Genomic DNA, 24,519 nt, shown 5'->3' with positions numbered 1-24,519 from the left:
AGGGGTATAAAATAAGTTGTATAATTTTGATGTTGGTAAGTGTCACATAATGGAAATGTATGAGACAGCGAATTATAGTTAGTGGAGGGAGATGTTATAATGAGGTAACTAGTGTGTTGAGGTGTTACCATGAGGTAGCTAGTGGGTTGAGGTGTTATCATGAGGTAGCTAGTGGGTTGAGGTGTTATCATGAGGTAGCTAGTGGGTTGAGGTGTTACCATGAGGTAACTAGTGTGTTGAGGTGTTACCATGAGGTAGCTAGTGGGTTGAGGTGTTATCATGAGGTAGTTAGTGGGTTGAGGTGTTATCATGAGGTAGTTAGTGGGTTGAGGTGTTATCATGAGGTAGCTAGTGGGTTGAGGTGTTATCATGAGGTAGCTAGTGGGTTGAGGTGTTATCATGAGGTAGCTAGTGTGTTGAGGTGTTATCATGAGGTAGCTAGTGGGTTGAGGTGTTATCATGAGGTAGCTAGTGGGTTGAGGTGTTATCATGAGGTAGCTAGTGTGTTGAGGTGTTATCATGAGGTAGTTAGTGGGTTGAGGTGTTATCATGAGGTAGCTAGTGGGTTGAGGTGTTATCATGAGGTAGCTAGTGGGTTGAGGTGTTATCATGAGGTAGCTAGTGGGTTGAGGTGTTATCATGAGGTAGCTAGTGTGTTGAGGTGTTATCATGAGGTAGCTAGTGGGTTGAGGTGTTATCATGAGGTAGCTAGTGGGTTGAGGTGTTATCATGAGGTAGCTAGTGTGTTGAGGTGTTATCATGAGGTAGCTAGTGGGTTGAGGTGTTATCAATAGGTAGCTAGTGTGTTGAGGTGTTATCATGAGGTAGCTAGTGTGTTGAGGTGTTATCATGAGGTAGCTAGTGTTGAGGTGTTATCATGAGGTAGCTAGTGGGTTGAGGTGTTATCATGAGGTAGCTAGTGTGTTGGGGTGTTATCATGAGGTAGCTAGTGTTGGGGTGTTATCATGAGGTAGCTAGTGTAGCGAAGTGTTGTCATAAGTGTAACTATTGAAGTGTTAATATTAAGTACCTAATGTAGTGAAGTGTTAACATTAACTAGTGTAGTGAAGGGTTAACATGTAGTAACTAGTGTAGTGAAGGGTTAACATGTAGTAACTAGTGTAGTGAAGGGTTAACATGTAGTAACTAGTGTAGTGAAGGGTTATAAGTGTAACTGGTGTAGTGAAGTGTTATCATAAGTGTAACTGGTGTAGTGAAGTGTTATCATAAGTGTAACTGGTATAGTTAAGTGTTATCATAAGTGTAACTGGTATAGTTAAGTGTTATCATAAGTGTAACTGGTATAGTTAAGTGTTATCATAAGTGTAACTGGTATAGTTAAGTGTTATCATAAGTGTAACTGGTATAGTTAAGTGTTATCATAAGTGTAACTGGTATAGTTAAGTGTTATCATAAGTGTAACTGGTGTAGTTAAGTGTTATCATAAGTGTAACTGGTATAGTTAAGTGTTATCATAAGTGTAACTGGTATAGTTAAGTGTTATCATAAGTGTAACTGGTATAGTTAAGTGTTATCATAAGTGTAACTGGTGTAGTTAAGTGTTATCATAAGTGTAACTGGTATAGTTAAGTGTTATCATAAGTGTAACTGGTATAGTTAAGTGTTATCATGTTAATGGTATGAGATTTAAGTGTACACATGGAAACCCTTATTAAGTAAAGAGATATAAATAACGTGCTGAAAATGTTACCAAAACAGGACTCGCAACAGTGGATTCAAGTTGAAAAATAAAGAGTTAAAATGGATGTAGGAAAGCATTGGTTTGACACTAGAGTTGGGGATGAGTGGAACTAACTGCTAGGTAGTGTTATTGAAGCGAGAAATATGTATAGCTTTAAATATAGGTTTGACAGGTACACGAGTGGATGAGAGTTGGACTTGTCTAGTATGGGCCAGTAAGTTCATAAATTAAACACACGTGCAACACTTGGTTATCTTTATAGAGGAAACGTTTCGCCACACAGTAGCTTCATCAGTCCATACAAAGCAGAATGGTGAAGAACAGGAGTTTTAAGTAATCAGTCCCGCAGCCTGGAGTCGATGTAATCAGTCTGTCAATCTTCAAAAGAATACAGCATATGCGCGAAGTTGATAATATACTGTAGGCTGGTGAGGTGAAGCAGTCGTAGGTGGTGTCACATTTGACAAATCCAAATGTGGAAGTAGGTCATGCCTAAAGGTTAGGCAAGTGAAGAATTCCCTGTATTAAGATCCCATTTATCTGCATAGACCAGTAAGCTTGCTGCAATGCTCTCTTAAGTTCTTTTACGACGTTTATGTATAGTTATAGTGAGGTAAAGAAAAATATTCTTGTGTGAGTGTAAGTTGTCACCCTAATGATTACAGTGATATGAGTGGTGAAGCCGTAATAATATGAACTTAAACTATACTGGCTAATATCAAAATAATGATATTTTGATAGTGTCACAAGTTGTATTAACGCTGAGGTCAGTGGTCATGGACGGTCACACTGCAGCTGTTCTGGGGAATTAGTGGGGAGAGTGTAGTATTACCATGGCTTGATTTTGTAGTGGTTTAGAATCAGAGCTCAAGGTGTTAGAGGAGGCTCTACTTCTCAAAGTGGAAAATAAAAAAATTGAAAATTCGTTTAGGTACGTGATATGAGAGTAAAGTGCCATGTGATTGTGAAGGTAGGTAAGTTAGCAGCAGTACAGAGGAGATTGTTAGCAGTGGCAAATTGTAAGTGGTTTGCAGCAAAGTAGGAAGCATAAATTTAAGGCAGGTAAAAAAAAAGCAGACTTGAAGGTTGGAAATTGCTTCTCTGTATTGCATGACGAATGTACTAGGGTAGTCAGCTGCTAATGCAGGTAAAAATGTGTTTATTGGGGTGATTCACAGACTAGACATGGGCTGAGCATTCTGTAACAAGGATAGGAAGCCGAGACTGTGTGTTTCCCCTGGTGGTGGTGCTGGTGACATAACACGGTTGATATCATATGTCAGGTCATGAAAACAACCCCACTAGCTGTGTCAGTGCTGGCGGAAACGATATTGAGGAATGTAAGTGGCAGGAATTATTAACCAAGTAGAGGACATCTACAGATATAACTAGGTCAGAGGGTGGGATCTTTATCATATGTATCAATTTGCCTAGAAGGGGAGTGGGCAACGAATGGGTGTCTAGGGTAATTAGTGTAAATTGCTGGCTAGACAGGTATTGCAAATCACATTGACTGACAACTGGGATAAATTTTGTGGTAAATATATGTATGCAAGGGGTGAGAACCTGGCCAGTTCAGTCGAGGTGGACCTTGTTAAATTGTTTAAGACTTTAAACTGGTAGAAGATATAAGTTTGGGTGTGTGTAGGAAACAAAAGCTGCAGCACTTCAGACGGAAGGAGCAAACACTACCAAAGTATAAACCATATCATGGACGGGGATAGAACCCGCGATCAGAGAGTTTCAAAACTCCAGACCGTCGCGGGTTCTACCCCCGTCCGTGGTATGGTTTGTTTGCAATCGTGTCATTACGATTTCGTGAATCATGTTGACTACCAAAGTATCTTAGGACGGCGTTCAGAAAGCATGATCGCTCATAAGTTAATGATAAAAACAAAGAAATTATTGTTCAGACAACGAGCGCTAGAAATTAAATGGACGACCTATAACTAATTATATCTTTAGGAAATACAGACGTTATTGCAACAACCGAAACCTGGTTCCATCTGAAAAACAAGAGTCATGCCTTCTGAATACCACATACAAGGGTATAAATTATTCCGTACTAATAGTCAACAGGATTGGAGGCGGAGTTGCTATGTATGTTAGGGAAAATTTAAATTGTATCAGAAATGGTTTAGAGGAAGGAAGGAAGGACGGATATTGAATCTATATGCCTGCCGTTTATTGAAGAGTGTAATAAATTAATTTTAGGTGTGATCTACAGACCCAATGACCTGAGTAAACTTCTTTGTGACGAAATTGTCAAGGCGTCTAGGTACAAAAATGTTATAATGGGAGACTTCAGCTTCGGCCAGATTGCTTGGAACACTGTGACAGGAAGCCTAGAATCAAGCGACTTTCTAGGAACAGTTCAGGATTTTGTTTTGGAACAATTAGTGACAAAACCAACTAGAGGAAATAATTGGCTGGACTTGGTCCTGGCGAACAAGGAATCTGTAATAAACAATCCTGGGGTTAACGGAGACCTTGGAGGAAGTGATCATTAATTACATGGAACTGCTGAAATAATGATAATACAGTTAAGGTTCCAGATTTTCGTGCCACGGAATTTGTTGGGATAAGGGATTACCTGAACTGTATCGATTGTGGGTCACCTAGGGATTACCAGAACAAAGATCTGACACGGGGGGGAGGGGGGTTGCAGTATGACATTTTCTATAACTTTGTGCTAGCTGCTCAATGTGTATATATTCCTAAGAGAGAAATTAAATTAAACACACACCTAAATGGATGAATAATAGACTTAAACGTCTTTTGGGTGATGAGGCATTTACAGGCGAATCAAAAAAGTGTCATCATATGGACCAGTATATTTATTTTAAGAAAAAAAAAAGAGGAGTGAGAAAGGCTAAGAGATACGAGCTTAAGTTGCTTTCAAAGGTATATCATTGGTAGGTTGTTAGCTTCAAACTATACAGTAGACCAGTCAGCCTAACTTTAGTTGTAGGAGAGCTGATGGAATCAGCAATTGTGAACGGAAGTGGAAGCCACCTTAAAAAATATTTAATCAATCAATTGAAACAGTTTTACGAAGGGGTGTTGCATAAAAAATTGGTTATCGTATATTGGGATCTCCACATGGGATAGGTGGAGAAATTATCTCCCGCATAGAGGCAAGGTTGACCGATAGACAACGGAGATCATAACATCAATGGTATACAATACCGACAAATTGACGAATTAGACACGTGTGCAACAACTACGTAGCTATACTATGTAGACGTTTCGCCAAGCAACGATTTTATCAGTACATTAACAGGGACATAAACAGAAGAATAAAGAGGTAGATGAGGCAATCAGTCCCTCAAGCCTAGCAGTAGGTGTTCAGTACCGTAGTCCATTAACGTGAAACGCAGGAAGGAAGATGTGGGCTTATATACTGGAGTCAGATGAGGTTTAGCAGATAAAGGCATTGTTACTGGTAGGTGGGATACTCCAGTGGAAGTAGGTCATGCTAAGAGTTAGGCCAGCGGTAATAAGTAGTTGTGGAGATCTCCATTGTACTAACATTTCATGTTATTGCTGTGTCTGACATGTATTATAACATTCTTGAACTTGTTGGTATACAATACCTCCGATGTTATGATACTTATCAGATACAGCATCACCAAGCAGTTTTGGTATAGAGGATATCTCCACAACTGACTGATTATAACCTCATTTTCTATCTCTTCAGTCCCTATATTGTATTGATAAAGCCACTGGTTGGCGATACGTCTTCATAATAAAGATACTCAGGTGTTGTACATGTGTCTAATTCTTGAAGACTCCTAGTGTTGCACACGTGTCTTACTCATTGGCATGCTCTTTTGTATTCCCTTCCCTGTCTTCTCTCATTGATTTTCTTTATTATATACTTAGATATCATTTCTCTTTCCCTAGAAAATATATATCGTTTATTAAGCCTTCGTTGTTCTCGTTATGCGGTATTTTGATCACCCTGGCAGGATTGTTGCTCCTTTCATTTTGTAAGAATATCTGTAGGTTGACAGGTAAATCTTAATAACATTTTATATTCAGTACACCAATAATCTTTGCCTTGCTTTGTTTCTTAATAGTTATTCTGTAATATTTTATTTCAAATTTTAGGTACGTGATTTGACACGAGATCGTAGGGGCGGCGATCCCGGAATTATTAAATATCTACCAAGGCAGACAAAACGCTGCAGCAAAAAAATGTGTAGGCCAGAAAATTAATAATTGCATTTTATCTCGCCTGGGAAAAATCTGCAAACAATTTCCAGCACCTCCCCAGCGATATATTAACTCTGATGGACATTTACAATTTGAAAATGCTCTCGGTGTTCTCTTTTATCTCTTATTTCATTTTTGTATAATTTAATGAATTCATTTCAAATAAAAAGGTAAAAAACTCATATTTATACTTTTAATAAAACATTAGATACCTAGTTTGCTGTCAGCAATATTAGCGGTAGTGCAAGTTAATTTATTATTAGTAAGTTCTCTGAGTAGTGCATGTTGTCTTCCTTTGATTGATTCTTGGTAGTGTTTGTTGTCTTCCTGTGATTGATTCTTGGTAGTGTTTGTTGTCTTCCTGTGATTGATTCTTGGTAGTGTTTGTTGTCTTCCTGTGATTGATTCTTGGTAGTGTTTGTTGTCTTCCTGTGATTGATTCTTGGTAGTGTTTGTCTTCCTGTGATTGATTCTTGGTAGTGTTTGTTGTCTTCCTTTGATTGATTCTTGGTAGTGTTTGTTGTCTTCCTGTGATTGATTCTTGGTAGTGTTTGTTGTCTTCCTGTGATTGATTCTTGGTAGTTTGTTGTCTTCCTGTGATTGATTCTTGGTAGTGTTTGTTGTCTTCCTGTGATTGATTCTTGGTAGTGTTTGTCTTCCTGTGATTGATTCTTGGTAGTGTTTGTTGTCTTCCTGCGATTGATTCTTGGTAGTGTTTGTTGTCTTCCTGTGATTGATTCTTGGCTGTGTTTGTCTTCCTGTGATTGATTCTTGGTAGTGTTGTCTTTCTGTGATTGATTCTTGGTAGTGTTTGTCTTCCTGTGATTGTTCCTTGGTAGTGTATGTTGTCTTCCTGTGATTGATCCTTGGTAGTGTATGTCTTACTGTGATTGATTCTTGGTAGTGTTTGTCTTCCTGTGATTGATCCTTGGTAGTGTATGTTGTCTTCCTGTGATTGATCCTTGGTAGTGTATGTTGTCTTCCTGTGATTGATCCTTGGTAGTGTATGTTGTCTTCCTGTGATTGATTCTTGGCAGTGTTTGTCTTACTGTGATTGATTCTTGGCAGTGTTTGTCTTACTGTGATTGATCCTTGGTAGTGTATGTTGTCTTCCTGTGATTGATTTTTGGTAGTGTTTGCCTTCCTGTGGTTGATTCTTGATAGTACTTGTCTTCCTGTGATTGATTCTTTGGATCTGTTAATAAGACACAGTATGCGGTTAATTGCATTTTATCGACGAGACGTTTAGTCCACCAGGAACTTGATCGACTCTCACAGAGATGGATGGGAAGAGAGCACAGTGGATAGAAATGGGGTGTAGAGATGGACGAGTGACGTCACCTGCAATAATATGTTCAGCCTAGTGGAAACTTGGAAGTTTAAAATTAGGTGGGTTAATATGGCAACCTCAGAACTTCTCCGAATAGTTTATGTAATAGCCGTGTCATATGCGGTGAGAAGAAGTTTGGCTAGAGCTTCGGAAATTAGGAATGAACCTGATTTCTAAGTGATGGTGTTAGTGGTTGAGTTCAGAGAAAATTCTAAGTAAAGACGTCTCCATCTATCTGCTTTTTTTTTTATTTCTACTCTGGCACTGGGTACGTTTATCAGATGGTTCTCTGTGTTGCATTGTAGAGTACAGGTGTTGCCTGTGTCATTTTTTTGAAGACACTTCTGCAGGCAGATTAAACGATTCATACATCCATTGCTTCCTTTTCTAATGATTCGGGAGGAACGAGTTGTTAGAACTTACCACCTCTGTTCTTGCTACGCCACTAATTGCCATTCCCTGAACTTGGGGTAAACATTATCAAAAATGTGTACTCTTGTGGTCTCTTTCCAGTGCTCGCGTTGTACATTTAAAACACGCCGAGTTTGACCGCTACCGCTTTTAAACAAGCGAGAGCAGTTGCCGTTCATTTTATATGGGTAGAGAAACGTACCTTTTGGCAAGTTTATAGTATGCATTGTCACTAACACTATGCGCCGTCTGCGAAAAAGTACGGACGTTGACTGGCAAGTACTCTCTGGACTTTGCTTCCATTCTTACTGTTGCTAGCGCTAGCATTGCAGACCCAATTGAGGTTGCCACAGCAGTTGGGCATCCCCTTGTACATGTATCCCAGGGGCTACATCTCTTTCCTCCAAACCCGAGAGGCAGTTGGCACCTCTAGATTTTCTTACATTGAGGAACCTGGTAAACTCCAGGTAAACCTAATTACCTTGCACTTCAAGCTCCATGAACTCGCGTCAGCACTATCCACGTGCCAACCTACAGTAGCTGGGCCTGATGTCATCTGTGTCCTTAGGCTTCAGCATTTCATAAGTTGGGTATTGGAGCCATAGTATGGTACTGACTACCATACTAAACGCTTGATCAATAAGCGTTTAGTATGGTACTTGGAAACCTTAAACACTCCCCCCCCCCCCTCATCAATGTGGGTTTTGTAAGGGTCGTTTTGTCATTGACCCATTAATCTGCTTCGATAATTTGAACGTTTGCAATGCCTTGACAGATAACACTAGCCTATAAAATTTAACTTTTTATCCAGTTCAGAAACCAAATTGGTTGTTTTAAGTAACTGTGATGAGCTGATCACTAATATCAGGTATCTTTGTAGACGTTTCGTCATCCACTGACTTTATCGGTACAATACATGGATATAATTTGAAAACTGTTGAAATATATACAGAAGACAGTGGAAGAAGAGGTAATCAGTCCCTCAGCCTAGTAGCAGGTGATGATCACCGTATTCTTGAAAAATCTGAAGCACAGGCAGGAAGACTGGTGCTCATAAATTGGAGTCAAGTGAGGTGCAGCAGACGAAGGCATGGTCACTGGTGGGCGGGGCTCCCCAGTGGAAGTAGGTCATATACATCTTCCTAACTGCTTCAGATTCTTCAAGACTACAGAGCTCATCACCTGCTTGTAGGCCGAGAAACTGATTCCCTCGATTTCCACTGTCTATATATTTCAAGTCGTCAGATTGAGTCTTTGTATTGTATTGATAAAGCCACTGGACGGTGAAACGTCTACGAAGTAAAGATACCTAGATGTTGCACTTGTCTTAATTCTTCATCTTCTCGGTATTGTACACCATTGATAATCCCTTCACTTGCCTCCTCTGTATTCTCACCCTCTATCTTACTTCCCCTCCCCCCCCCCCCACATGGGAAGGTCCAACTATCCAGGTTTCATCCGCACTTCCATGTACAAAAGCTCAATTGTCTGCTACATCATTACAATCAAGTCTTTCATGTTCACTTATATTGCAATGTACATTGATTGTTTTAAATCCCCCGATGGTGTCAGGTATGCAGCTGTTTTCCCAGAAAGAATAAGCCAAGGTCATTTACTAGACTCGGCCAGCATTTTCACAGCAGGGTCTTGTTAATTCTCACTGTTATTATATACATTGCAACATGTCTGCCTCGTCTTTCTCAGTTGTCTTAGGTTCCTTAAGTACATTAAAGGCTATCAAAATATTTGAATATCCTCATCCCAGTGTCCTTCGTATACGGATTTGGCTATGTCGCATTTCTAGTAAATACAAAGATGTCTTTTTTTGTGTGGTGAGTCCCTGGGCATACTAATGTTGAGGGCAGTAAACAAGCACACTCAGCCATTCTTGATCACCCGTTTCTAGGACTATTTTTCAGTGTTTTCCCAACAACTCCGCAACCACCGGCAACAACATCGGTCTGAGTTAGACCACAATGATTTTTTTACTATCAAAACTATGTTTAGAATTGTGGCCATCTTTTTTCCACCGCTGTCAGACACCACATCAGACGCACCTTTCTCTCACGGATGCCATATGGAGAAACAGAAAGCGCATCTATGGACTGTGCTGGTCAAGGACTGTCAGTTCCCAATGTCAGTCTACCATATCGTAATTGATTGTCCTGTCTATCAGCAGGCATGCAGGATACACTTTCGCTGTCTACTTCTTTCCAACACACTCGCTGTATCTGACATCGCGGAAAGTCCCATCTTGACGCAGGCTATTCAAGAGATGCATGTGAAAGACTGTTTTGAGAGTGAACTATGGATACCTGGGTACAGTCTACTGAGATGCGACCAAAAACATAGACAGGGGAAAATGGGGGAGATAAGGAAGGGGTGGTTTGTAGGTTTGTCATTAATGTGTTCTGCTCTCCTTAACGCCAAAAATGTAGTCTAAAGTTTTGAAATGAAAATTGAAAATCATAATTTATTTATTGTTGTTGTATATAAATCAACAGACTCAACTTCCCTGCAGTTTAAAGATCAGTTATTGAAAATCAAACACAGCTTTAAAAATCTTTCAAACTCACTTGCAAGCATCCTGTTGGGTAATTTCAATTTAAGACACCTAAAACTCAAGATTATAACAAAATGCTACAGTAACAGAGGTCCCAGAAGACCGTCTGGATGAATACATACAGATGAATTGTTAGGACTCTGTGGAGCCGATCAGACTAGAAAACACCCGTGACCTTGTAAGTAACAAATAAAGTTTAGTCCTGCATACACACTACAGTACAGCAGCCCAGCACAATCATTCGAAGGGATGTATTCAATGTATTAAATTTTAACATTAGGTTCATTAATTGGCCAAATAGTCAGTGAATCTTGCTGAAATATACGGGGAAGTTATACGAGTAACAAAAATTTGAGCCATTGACTCTAGAGGATGAACTCAGTGGCACTAGAATTAAGCTGCAGACACTACATATGGCACTGGTTAAGGAAACTTAAAATATTAAGCTCAAACTGAATACATCGTATAAAGTCCAGGGGAGAGAGAGTGAGTAAAAAGTCATTAATAAAATTTAAGTAAATTTAAGAGAATTTTTGTCAGAAAAAATCGGAGTAAAAAAAAAAACATTTAATATTGGACTCTTGCTCAGAGGAAATGGGAACTTAAACTGATGGGAAAAAAGTGAACCGGGGTGTACCAGAGTATCTATGGATATCGATTTTTTTTTCATTTAGCCGGTGAAGCGGCTAGTCTAAATCAGGGAACGGGTGGGGCTTGAACCCCTGGCAAGTGGACACAAATGTGTTTTAGACAATTCCCACACCAGCGTGAGTCATGATGGCGGCTTTGAGGGAACTTAGCTAGAATGCGCCACAACCTGGTGTGGGAATCGTCTATAAAAACCTACATTTGTGGTCACAGTGCTGTATAGTCCTTGTGGTCACTTAGCGCTTCTTTTTTATTATAATAATAATAATGTGGTCACAGTGGTGGCACATGGTGGCCCAGTGGTTAACACATTGGCCTGGAGTTTTAGGACTGACCATGAGTTGAACCCCCGCCGCCCGTTCCCTGATTTGTTTGAATCGTGTTATTACGATTTCGTGAGTCATGATGGATAGTTTATTGTGCACTCCATATGGATCCTGTGGATGATAGCGCAAGAGCCTATGGATACACAGTAGGCCTAGGAACTACGCCCCAAAAAGGTTTACTGAAGTATATCTGGATCTATATCTACAGTTTATTTATCTGTTGCAGGCAAAATTAGGAAATTTGCCTAATATGTCTGTTATCTTATTTTCATTAACAAACTATTTTGACATATCACATAAATTATTATACTGTATCTCTATATTCCTCAATAAGTGGACAATTAATACGTAAGTGTTCAAAATAGCGACCATAGGACTGGCCACATACTTTGTATCTGGTTTGACCATCATCTGTGTGTCTGCCAAACTGTCAGAAGTACTTGTAACCAGACTTAAGCCTGGCTACTGCAACATCACTCAATCGGTTCACATTGGAAGCTGTTCCATAAACATACTTATCTACCTTCATGGTATAGTGGGTTATAGATCTGCTCAGGCTTCTGTATTCCTATAACATTCATTTTAATTATTTACTTTTCTCCTAATTTTATTCCTAATGCTAGACAAAGACACATCAAAGTTATATTCTACATTTTCCTCCAGGCACTTTGGATAATGTATCAGCTTATCATGAAGGAGCTCCATTGTTTAGTGGAAACCATAATAATTGTACATTAATTCCATCTTTTCCCCGGATTTTTTAGTATCTATATTTTTCTTCTCCACTGAACATGTGAGTCATTAGATGAGTCAAGAACCTTCAGTGATGATATAGAATCACTATTAATCATAGAGTCAAACAATTCAGTTTGCAGTGTAGACGCCCAGTTGTTAATTCTTAAGCCTAACTCAACATAATTCCTATCGTTCTTAACTAGGAAGGTGGCAACAACAGCAGATGCAGCCCTGCTAGAAGACTCCTGCCTAGATACATCAGTGAATATAACTTGTGATAAATTATTACTTGCAGTTAAAAGAGAAATTTCTTCTTGAGCAGTTGCTTTTGCAAGTAATTTAAGGGATTATTAGTGATGGGTTTCTTAGGAGGGGCTTGCAGCTATGTGATATTAAATGATCACATCCTTCGTGGAGGGGCGAAACGATTTTGTTGTCTACAGTGATACACTTCCTGTAAGTTATAAAACTTAACATAAGTGCATGTTTTCGCAACCCATTTAGATCTATGTTTATTTACTTATAGATATTTACTAATATTCGTAGTGACAGTGTCTAGTTCATATCTGAACATTCTAGTGCTAAGTACAGTGTTAATCTCAATAATCCTATCACTGGTACTAGAAGCACCAACCTCCTTCCTCATATTAAGAACCTTGGTAGATTTAGGACAGCCAAGAATAATTCCGAGGGCTTCATTTTCCATTAACCTAAAGGGCCTGAGAGAGTTTTCCTTAGCTGATATTAACATGGGCGCAGCATAAACAATTAGAGTTCTAGTATAGGCTACGTATTTGAAAAACAAACCTTGACAGTATTGAGAAGGAACTGAGAGCGACTCGGGGGAGAATTCATCAGATGAAAAGCTTAAGAATACAACTGGTTTGCTAGCAGCATCATACAGCAGCGAGTCTAATGGAAGAAGTCTTGATGTAGTGGGAACTGAACAACTCATCCAGTTTGACTTTAATAAATGTTATGAAGAAATTGTAGCCAACATTCCCAACAACAGCACATCAGATATCTGCTTCAAGATCCTTTTTCAATTCACAAAAAGCAACAACCAAACAGAAAAGTAATGGTATTCGTGTTAGCACAAACATTAAAACAGAAATAGACAGATATGGGCAGTTGCATTATTGCCTCTGAGGAAATTCACTAAAGTGATGGGAAAAAAGTATAATAATTTTGGCAGATTTAGTTCACCTCCCCCCCCCCCTCCACTTTAATCGATGGTGATTGTTCAATATTGTAGGAAACGTCTGCTCTCCTCTTAGGCCTAAATTAACTTCAGAAAATGTTGATGGTCATCAATTTCCGTTTGAAAAGTTTTAGTTATTAAATTAATTATGTATATCATTTATTTATAATTTTAGGCATTAGAATAATGCACGTATGTTCTTTTAAGTGAGTTTCTTCTAAGTTAAAAAAAAAAAAAACTTTAAACTGTGTAATGGAAAGGTCAGTTTAAAAATGGAGAGGTTATTCAAGTTCAGAACTAGAATTTTTTTTTTCAATTTACAAAATGCTTTTTAAAAGTTTAATTATATAAACAATATTATGAGAGAGTTGAATGTTTTAGTTTCATATTTAACATAACTGGAAATTATTTAAACTTATTTTCGTAATTGATTTCTGATTTTGTCTTTATCAGATTACTAAATATGTAGATTGTCAGAAATATAGTGTTTGTTTTTTATTTGTAAGCCCCGTGGAGGTGCCTGTAACTAGTAATAATGTCATGACTCACGAAATGGTAATGACACGAGGTGCCTGTAACTAGTAATAATGTCATGACTCACGAAATGGTAATGACACGAGGTGCCTGTAACTAGTAATAATGTCATGACTCACGAAATGGTAATGACACGAGGTGCCTGTAACTAGTAATAATGTCATGACTCACGAAATGGTAATGACACGAGGTGCCTGTAACTAGTAATAATGTCATGACTCACGAAATGGTAATGACACGAGGTGCCTGTAACTAGTAATAATGTCATGACTCACGAAATGGTAATGACACGAGGTGCCTGTAACTAGTAATAATGTCATGACTCACGAAATGGTAATGACACGATTGCAAACAAATCATACCACGGGCGGGGTTTGAACCCGCGATCAGAGAGTCAAAACTCCAGACCGTCGCGTTAGAGAAATTTAATGTTTAACCTTACTGACTTGTTTAATACATATTGAGCAATAAGCGTTTTCTTATATATCATACTTCTAAAAGTGTAAAATAGTGAAAAAAATTCAGTATCAGTATCTGCCAAAAATCGAATATCGTAATCGGCAGAAAAAAAAAGATATCGTCCCAGTTCTAATTGAAACACTGAACTCACAATATAACTTTGTTCAGCCAGACATTAATCAGGATAAATAATAACAATCCCAATTAATTTTTCAGTAATAAGGTTCGAAACTCTGCTGACATAATCCTTTCTTCATTCCTCTCTCAAGACATTGTTAAAAACATACCCATTCACTCTGCCCCAGGTCCAGACGTCTGGAACTACATATTCATCAAGAATTGAAAAAAAAAATGCCTAAGTGTCCTATGGAGAAGGCGCCTGGACACAAGAGACATTCACGTTTGTGAAGTACTAATTTCTGCAAGTAAATATACAAGGTATACACACCTACCTGATATCATACTACCATACAGAGAGCCCCTGGTTATGCTGAGTATTTCGGGCAAATTAGGTCAGTTTTGCCCCAGGATGCGACCCACACCGGTAGACTGACACCTAGGTACCTATTTTCCTGATAGATGAACATGGACAGCAGGTGTCTTAAAGAAACAGGTCCTAATGTTTCCACCTGTACCGAGGATCGAACCCCGGACCTCAGTGTGCGAGCCTAGTGCGCTAGCAATCGAACTAAGGAACACCATATCAAAATTTTTGACGGTGTTTTAAGAAAGAAGTTTACTACATATATGAATGTACAAGTGAACAACCCAGGACAACATAGGTCACTCCTGCCTCTCGCAACTGCTGGACCATAACGATATGGTCTTGACTGCACTGAAAGACAAGCAAAATGCAGGTTTAATATTGATCATGGAGTAATTTCACACAAAATGCATGCAAACAGAATTTCCGGTAAAGGGGAAATGGAAGAAGTGGAAGAATCAATAAACAAAAATCAGAGGCTGTCAGTGTAAAACTGTGTTCCTGAAGGCACAGTACTAGTCACAGTTCATTTCATTCTAATATCCAACATATACAGAGACATAAGCTATTACACTGCATCATGTTTGTGGACTATACAAGAGATTACATGATAGTGACGTCCATTGAGGACACATCAGATTTTCAAGATGATTCAAACCTGGTCTTCCAGTGGGCCACTGACAAGAATATAATGTTCAGTTAAACAAATTTCCTTAAACTGTGGTGAAAAAATGCTGCCTAAGAGATATCCAATATCTTTTAAAACCTTCCTTCATACTTAAGAGTGATTACCAATAGGTCACTAGTTGTCTTTGAAAGGGAACTGGATAAGTTCCGTAAGTTCGTGATCAGCTGGGCTGCAGTGCATACGTTAGACTACTTGCAGCTAGCTCTAACAACCTGAATGAGCATATCAACCGGGAGGCCTGATCTGGTACCGGGCGACAGAGCCAATTACTCCCTGAGCCGTGTACAGATAATATATATATAGGTGGTGTAAAGATTATAGTTTAGTGTAAGTGTTCGGGGGTAGTAAGGAGTAAGAAGGCAAAGAGGATGAGAGTGCCAGGTAGCATCAGTGCCAAGTGTTGTGGTAGCCAAAAGTTCCAAGCATGTGGCCCTGTCTTAGCCAAAACACATTTTTACCTCGCGTATACAGATCATTATTATATTTTATATTAATGTAAAACACTAAGTTTGTATGGGTCATATGGAGCAATAAGTGATGGAGGCTTGATCCTCCGTCTTATAATCGCAAGACAGAAATTCTTCTTCTCTATTTCCAGAGAGGTTGTGTGATGCAGTGTAGAGGTGGCGTGGTTGTAGGAGAAAGAGAATACCATTAAAGATATACCTTTGAAGAATTTCGAGAGTATATCTACTCTCTAAGCCCGGCCATGGGCCAGGCTCCTCTGGTGAGAATTCCTACTGCTATCATCCAGGCAGTGGTGATGGAAGGAGAGGGAGGGAGGGGGCAATGCTACTACTACCAGTAAGAATATGGCGAGAGGGGGAGGGAATTGCTGCTACTACTATCTGCCGGGCTGTGATGATTGAGGCAGAGTGGGGGTGGGGGGTCCTACTATCAGCCAGGATGAGGGAAGGAAAGAGGGAGGTAATTCTTAACCCTCGATTCTATTGTGTGGTAGGATACCTGAAGGATCCGAAGGACGTTTCCGGGGAGTCAGCTCCCCCGCGGCCTGTTCCGAGACCAGGCCGCATGCAGTCCAACGTATGAGCCACAGCCCGGCTGGTCAGACACTGATTTTGAGGAACATGTCCAGCTCTCTCTTGAAGACGGCTAGTGGTTTGTTGGTAATTCTCCTTATGCATGGAGGGAGGGTGAAGTGTCGGGGATCTCTTATCACTCATGGTGGGAGGAGGGAGATGATAAGTTTAACCCCCCCCCGTACCCCCACCATCTGTAGGTTGGGCCATATTTTTTCGATTATTGAATTTTCTGTGGAGGCACAATACCCAGACATTCCATAATGTGAACAGACACTTGGGGTAAAATTGCCCTGATCCAGTTATGATGGGTGGTTGCTACCACGCGCACTTGTTCTAATCATAAGTGAATTGGCTCTGGTATATGGAGTTCCAGTAGTTAAAAAATGTTTTAATTTTATTAAATTCTTATTATTGACTTTGAATGTGAATATAATTCTAATATGAATAATAAATGTCAATAGTAAAATGATCAAAGACAGTACTTGCTAGAGCTTTGTGTTCTTCGGATCAAGAAGTGAAGTAGAGAGATCATTGACAACTTGGGGGTGGTCCATTTCTTTTGCTTCGGTTACAGTGATTAATACTGTACTGTAGCCGTCGTACATTTCTCCTCGCTAGGTCGTTCACCACCGTTAGCCCGTTAATTGCTGATTGACTCGCCAGGAATGAAAGTTTTATAAGTCATTCTGAATTATTATTATTATAATCAAAAAGAAGCGCTAAACCAGTCATTCTGAAGAATACTCATAGACGCTCTGATCCAAACCAAGGATGCCGAAGTCATTAGAATGATCACAAAAAAATGAAATAGTCTTGTCTTGTGCTTGACGATATCTTAAGGATATCTGAAGGATGTTTCTGGGGATCATCACCCACGCAGCAATCCCGGACCATTATGTTCTACTTACCAGCCATAGGGATGCTACTTCCTAGCATCCCTATGGCTTATCTTCGTTTTTATTTTCAAATGGTATACAATACCGACAGGTTGGTAGATAAGACACATAGGCAACATTTAGGCAACTTTATTCCGAAACGTTTCGCCTACACAGTAGGCTTCTTCAGTCGAGTACAGAAAGTAGGCAGGAGCAGTAGAGATGTGAAGACCATGTAATCAGTCCATCACCCTTGAAGTCGTAGATTTGAGGTTGTCAGTCCCTCAGCCTGGAGAAGTTCTGTTCCAAAGTCTGGAACTAACTGAAGATCAAGCGACAGTGCTGAGACTTAAATCACTCTGTCAGACACTGTAACACAATGGCATCTTGGTACAGAAGAGAAAACACCTTGGACAATTTTTTCAAGTGAGAATTGATTGATCTGAGAAGGACATGACCTCCCAGTGGCTACATTCTCACTACTACTACTCTGCACCTCTCCTTCCGACAGTATTTAAGTCTCAACACTGTCGCTTGATCTTCAGTTAGTTCCAGACTTTGGAACAGAACTTTTCCAGGCTGAGGGACTGACAACCTCAAATCTACGACTTCAAGGGTGATGGACTGATTACATCGTCTTCACATCTCTACTGCCCCTGCCTACTTTCTGTACTCGACTGAAGAAGCCTACTGTGTAGGCGAAACGTTTCGGAATAAAGTTGCCTAAATGTTGCCTATGTGTCTTAACTACCATCTTCGTTTTTAGTTATCTTTGTCCCCTGGCTCCCTTTCCTCATCTCTAAAACAGCCTTTCCTAGCTCCCTATCTACATTATGTAGTCTTGAGTATTTTTCAGTGTCAAAATATATCGCCTTGGTCGTCCTCTCTCTCTGTTGCTCTTAGTTTGATCTTAGATCTTCCTTAGTTTTTTATGTGCTTAATCGTGTACGGATTTTATGCTTGGCGCCGCATGATACTCCAAGATGGGTCTCACGTTCTTTGTGATTACTCAGGTAATTGCACATAGGTGATTACACGTAGGCACACACAAGGTATTACACAGGTAAACGTATACGAATATAGAAGTGTTGGAATGAAATCCTGGAGCGTCTTGTGTATGTTCATGTTTCACAATGTGTCCCGCGCACACACATTGTCCAAGGTAATTAATGTTAATTAACCTATATTTTTCTTGTGTTTTACAGCAGGTGAGAGGAGAGTATAGTAACCGGGGGAGGCGCACACCAAGGTAACGTACACGCAATTAACGTACGCACACGCACAGTACGCACACAGAGTTGTCACAAGTAGGTGATTACAAATAGTAATTACAAGTATGTAATTAAACCAAGCTGTATTTGCTGGGAGGTACCTAAAACAAACACACACACACACACACACACACACACACACACACACACACACACACACACACACACTCGAATGTAGAATTTGTGAAAACGTAGAATTTATATAAATGTAGAAATCACGTAAATGTAGAATTTACACAAATGTAGAATTTACGCAAATGTAGAATTTACGTAAATGTAGAATTTACGTAAATGTAGAATTTACGTAAATGTAGAATTTACGTAAATGTAGAATTTACGTAAATGTAGAATTTACGTAAATGTAGAAGTTACGTAAATGTAGAATTTACGTAATGTAGAATTTACGTAAATGTAGAATTTACGTAAATGTAGAATTTACGCAAATGTAGAATTTACGTAAATGTAGAATTTATGTAATTGTAGCATTTATGTAACTAAAATTTATGTAAACATCGAGTTTGTGGAGAGACAATGCGGGCAATATTTACGTTAACTTCCTGTACTCATTAGAGACCCGGCAATGTGTGTACACATACATGGATACAAATTTATGTACGAACAGTCATGTCTTGCAAACCTTACACAAACAGAAGCTAGAAAGGAAAAGGAAAGAGAGACTGTATATTCCCAGACTATAATAATGACTTGGCTAAAGCGTCGCGTAGAAGGTTACTTTACACCCTAGAGAAGCAGACTTGGGTAAGAAGAAAGTTATTAGAATAGATAAATGAATATAGTACTTAAAAAATGAAGAATAAACGATGTACTATACAACCCATCCTCCAGCTTGAACAACATGATTAAGGTAATCAGTCCATCAGTCTTGGACTAAGCACCTCTCTTCACGGCTGGAGTTGTCAACACATGCTTGGAGATGCCCACGCTCTTAATGGGACACAATATATCCAGTGCAGTCACACTTAAGCCACATACTTATATTATTAGGTATCAAAGGTGGACCTTCAAGTGGTTGCCTGAATTTTCTTCCTCTAATATTTCGTTTTATTTATTTATTTATTTATTTATTTTGTCTTTGCAAACAGTACATTGAGATTTTGTATTTACAATAGTGGGTTGCAATGCAAAGAGAGCCTCTATTATGCCTAGGCATTATGGGCCAACTTAACATTATTGGCTTACAGACTACTTAACACTAAGGATTACATCATAGTTGTACAGTTGGATAGTAATTATTTCATAGTTGAACAGTAGATTATTAATTATAAATGAATCAAAATTTGTATAAGACAAAAGATATATTCATATATTCGAAAATGCTTTTTGTGAAAACAATGATTGAATTATATTCCTGTCAACAATGGATAAAAGGTTCAAAGTGATTGTTGAAGTTATGATGTGGGAGTACATAAGTGAGTATGTATGTACTGAGTATTTAGCGTTTAGTCTAGGGTGATTAAGTGGCTTTTGAGAAGAGTCTTAAATTGATTTTCAGATTGGGTTACTTTAATATCTTCTGGTAATGAATCCCATATTTTGGGGCCCTTTATGTGCATAGAGTTTTTACAGTGTGATATGGACACGAGGTATATCAGAAAGAGATCTGTCTTGTGTTGTACCTGGAGACCTGGAGAGAGTTCCGGGGGTCAACGCCCCCGCGGCCCGGTCTGTGACCAGTGGTCATGTGTCGTGTTTAGATTGGTGAGGAGAAGTTTGAGTGGAGGGTTTATATTTGCGTGTATTGTTCTGTGTATGTAGTAGGCACATGAATTAGTATGGATGTTCTTAATGGTGAGCAGATTCAGACTTTTGAAAATTGGTGGAGTATGCTGGCGGGAGTGGGAATTTGTTATCATTCAGACTGCTGCTTTTTGCTGGGTTATTAGGGGTTTTAGGTGTTTGGATGTTGTTGATCCCCATGCACAAATTCCATATGTATGATAAGGGTATATGAGTGAATGGTACAGTGCCAGGAGAGCTGATTGTGGAACGTAGTACCTTATCTTTGATAGTATGTCTTGGAGATTTTCTTGGTGATTTGTTGTATGTGTGTCCGGAACTTAAGGCTATTGTCAAGGTGGATACCTAGGAATTTTCCCTCTGTGAGTCTTGTGACTGATGATCCGTTTAGCATTATGTTAATTGGATCATTTGCAGCTTTGTTTCCAAACTGAATGAAATAGGTTTTATCAGTGTTCAGGGTAAGTTTGTTAGTCATCATCCAGGCAGATATTTTCTGTAATTCGGCAATGACTGTGTTTGCTAGTATGACTGCGTTTGGGTGGGAAAATACATATGTAGTGTCATCTGCAAATAATATGGGTTTGAGTAGCTGTGATGCATTCGGTAGATCATTGATGTAGATGAGAAAGAGTAGTAGTCCAAGGACGCTTCCTTGTGGGACTCCTACTGTGATTGGTTGGGTGGAAGAGTTTGCATCATTTGCATACACATATTGAGTTCTGTTACTAAGGTATAACTTTAGGTAATTGAGGGAGTGGCCTCTGATACCATAGTGCGTTAATTTGGAGTACAGCAGTTCATGGTCGACTGTATCGAAAGCTTTACGTAAATCAATGAAAATGCCCAGCGGGACTTCTTTCTTTTCTAGTGCGGTATATATTAGTTCTAGCATGTGTATGATAGCATCATTTTTGCTTTTATTATTCCTGAATCCAAACTGACAAGGGTTTAATATGTTGTGTGAGACGAGGTAGGAATAGATCCGACTATGAATTAATTTTTCAAAGATTTTAGAGATCAGTGGTAAGTTAGATATTGGTCTATAGTTATTCAAGTCAGCTTGGACACCTTTGTGGATCGGAGTGACCCTCGCTATTTTGAGGATTGTTGGGAAGGTAGATGATTCAATGGATTTGTTAAAGAGCGTTGCAATAATTGGTGACAATACTTGAGAAGCTTTTTTGTACATAAAAGCAGGCAAGTTGTTTATGTCTCCTGCCTTGTTTTTAAGGGTGTTTATAATGAGCGTAACTTCTATGGGGTTGGTTGGAGCTAGGAATAGCATATTTCGGTGGGTACCTATGAGGTAGTGTGATGGACGGGTATTTGCGCTTGGTATTTTGTTCGCTAGATTTTTTTCCTATGGTGGAGAAGAAAACATTGAGTCTGTTCGCTTATAAGACGAGAAAGTCTCATCCAGTTGTCTACAAATTTTCAGTACTGTTGTACGGTAACAAGAATATGATTTTTCGAACAGTTGGGCATGTGCAGGCGCTCTGGTAACTTCCTATACTTTCTGCTTGGCTTCAAACGTTCAAAAATGGTGCCTCCTAATTCGATGATAGTAAACAGTGAAATTCATTTGTGTATATGAACATCTATCAATTTTGATTCCCGTTAAATCATAAATATATTTGAATCTGCCTCTTCTGAATAACTGCAGTATTAATAGTTGATGCATCTTACTGACTGGATAGTTTACTTTGTGTATGGCCAGATTTGTCACTTTATTAAATTAGTTTATGAAACCTGGATTCGTTGGAATCTCTGTATCCTAGTTAGAAGATTGGTATTATTAAAGGGGTATATAGGTGCCATTTTTTCACCTTTAATCTCGAAATAGTTCAAAATTATTTTGCATTCAGTAACTGGAGTATTCCTCCTCTTAATGCTGGTGAAGGGCTCTTGATCCAAGGACCTATCCTTTCCTTCCTTGGAGTGAATCTGAATGCCTCCTATTCCCTATCCACTGCAAGACCCCTACAAGTTTAGCGTTTCCTCCTGATTAAAATAAAGCCTTCCTGAAAGTAGGTGGATTTTTTTTTTATTTTGTTGAAAGTTTTAGTACAAATATAATTAGTGCATTTTTTTATTTCCTTGATATTTGTGTACCTTCAAGACCATTGTAAAAAAAATTATTAAGTTCCCAAAGCCGAAATAACTATTACTGACTTATTCCATCAGTGTTGGTCCATCTTACTTAAATTGGATTGATTTTCTCCTGTGTAGGTCCCAGTTTTCCCCTTTTATAGAAGATATTTTGAAAAGTGAAACCGTGTTTTTCATGGGATTGTGAGATGCTAAATATTATAACAATGGTTATAAATGACCATAATTTTTAAAGGGGTGGACCGGTAAGCCAGCGGAAGGCCTCGGTCAGATGACCAAAAGCTCCAAAGGCGGGTCATCATCTGACTAAGACCCGCGTCAGGAAACATTTGTCCTGTTTCCTGACGAACCTTACCTAACCTAACCTGTGAGAGGCTTCAAGCTTGATGTGCTGGTCTGGTGTATTACAGGATAGTAGTCTCTCTCACATGACAACACTGCTTCTTCACATTGACTTGAAAATTGGTGTTTCTTAGTGTAAAATTTGAATTAGTTTTGGGCTGTGTATCTCCTACTGTCATTTTTATTGAAGAAATTGGGATAATATTTTCAGTGCTATAACTTGTGAATGCTTCTTATGATTCACTTCAAATCTTCAGTGCTGATATTTAACCACATTAGAAACTTATGCCACGCTTTGTACTAGGGTTCTCGTGTGCAGTGAGGTACAGGGGACGGGGGTTATGCAGTGAGGTACAGGAGACGGGGGTCATGCAGTGAGGTACAGGGGACGGGGGTTATGCAGTGAGGTACAGGGGACGGGGGTTATGCAGTGAGGTACAGGAGACGGGGGTCATGCAGTGAGGTACAGGGGACGGGGGTTATGCAGTGAGGTACAGGGGACGGGAGTTATGCAGTGAGGTACAGGAGACGGGGGTCATGCAGTGATGTACAGGGGACGGGGGTTATGCAGTGAGGTACAGGGGACGGGGGTTATGCAGTGAGGTACAAGGGACGGGGGTTATGCAGTGAGGTACAAAGGACGGGGGTTATGCAGTGAGGTACAAGGGACGGGGGTTATGCAGTGAGGTACAAGGGACGGGGGTTATGCAGTGAGGTACAGGGGACGGGGGTTATGCAGTGAGGTACAGGGGACGGGGGTTATGCAGTGAGGTACATGGGACGGGGGTCATGCAGTGAGGTACACGGGACGGGGGTTATGCAGTGAGGTACAAGGGACGGGGGTTATGCAGTGAGGTACAGGGGACGGGGGTTATGCAGTGAGGTACAGGGGACGGGGGTTATGCAGTGAGGTACAGGGGACGGGGGTTATGCAGTGAGGTACAGGGGACGGGGGTTATGCAGTGAGGTACAGGGGACGGGGGTTATGCAGTGAGGTACAAGGGACTTTTTGGGTTAGTCTTAGAATCCCTAGCAACTTTAATTTCATAGTCCCTTTTAGCTTTTCTTATCCCCTTTTTAATGTCCCTCTTAATGTCAATATACTTATTCATAAGATGACCCTCACCTCTTTTGATACGCCTATAAATTCCTTTCTTATGCCCTAGTAGATATTTGAGCCTATTATTCATCCATTTTGGGTTATTTCTATTTGATCTAATTTCTTTATATGGGATAAACGTTCTTTGAGCAGCATGTATAGTGTTCAGAAAACTGTCATATTGATAGCTCACTTCGTTACCCCAGTCAACAGATGATAAGTGTTCTCTAAGCCCATCGTAATCTTCTAAGCGAAAATCTGGGACTGTTACTGAGTTATCGCTACTATCGTACTTCCATTCAATGCTAAATGTAATTGATTTGTGGTCGCTAGCACCCAGTTCCTCTGAAATTTCTAAATTATTAACAAGGGATTCATTGTTTGCCATAACTAAGTCAAGCAGGTTATTTCCCCTTGTAGGTTCTGTCACAAACTGCTTCAAAAAACAATCCTGAACTACTAAGAAGTCGTATGATTCTAAATTCCCAGTCAAGAAATTCCAATCAATATGACTAAAGTTAAAGTCTCCTAGAATTACTACATTATCGTGCCTTGTGGCCTTAACAATTTCCTCCCATAGTAGTCTCCCTTGGTCCCTATCTAAGTTTGGGGGACGGTATATCACTCCTAAAATCAGTTTTTCATGCCCCTCTGAAAATTCTATCCAAACAGACTCTGTATGTGTTACTTCAGACTTAATACCCGTTTTTATGCAACAGT

General features: G+C 39.5%; 1 protein-coding gene across 2 annotated transcripts in view; it reads left to right on the top strand.

Moving 5' to 3' along the window:
• The window catches only part of LOC128691930 (elastin), a 459,627-nt gene that overhangs the window by 235,962 nt on the left and 199,146 nt on the right, over positions 1-24,519 (top strand). The window contains exon 2 of one of the 2 annotated variants that reach the window (XM_070101070.1): positions 5,816-5,987. The exons of the other annotated variant lie outside the window; for it this stretch is intronic. Coding sequence (XP_069957171.1) covers positions 5,816-5,923 — 108 coding nt within the window. The 3' untranslated portion in view covers positions 5,924-5,987. Of the gene's footprint in view, positions 1-5,815; positions 5,988-24,519 lie in introns of those variants that run through there. 2 annotated transcript variants of the gene reach the window in all.

Source organism: Cherax quadricarinatus, chromosome 75, assembly GCF_038502225.1.
Source record: "Cherax quadricarinatus isolate ZL_2023a chromosome 75, ASM3850222v1, whole genome shotgun sequence".
Taxonomy (NCBI): domain Eukaryota; kingdom Metazoa; phylum Arthropoda; class Malacostraca; order Decapoda; family Parastacidae; genus Cherax; species Cherax quadricarinatus.
Note: the sequence above shows the minus strand (reverse complement) of the source record. Positions and strands in the feature narration are given on the sequence as shown.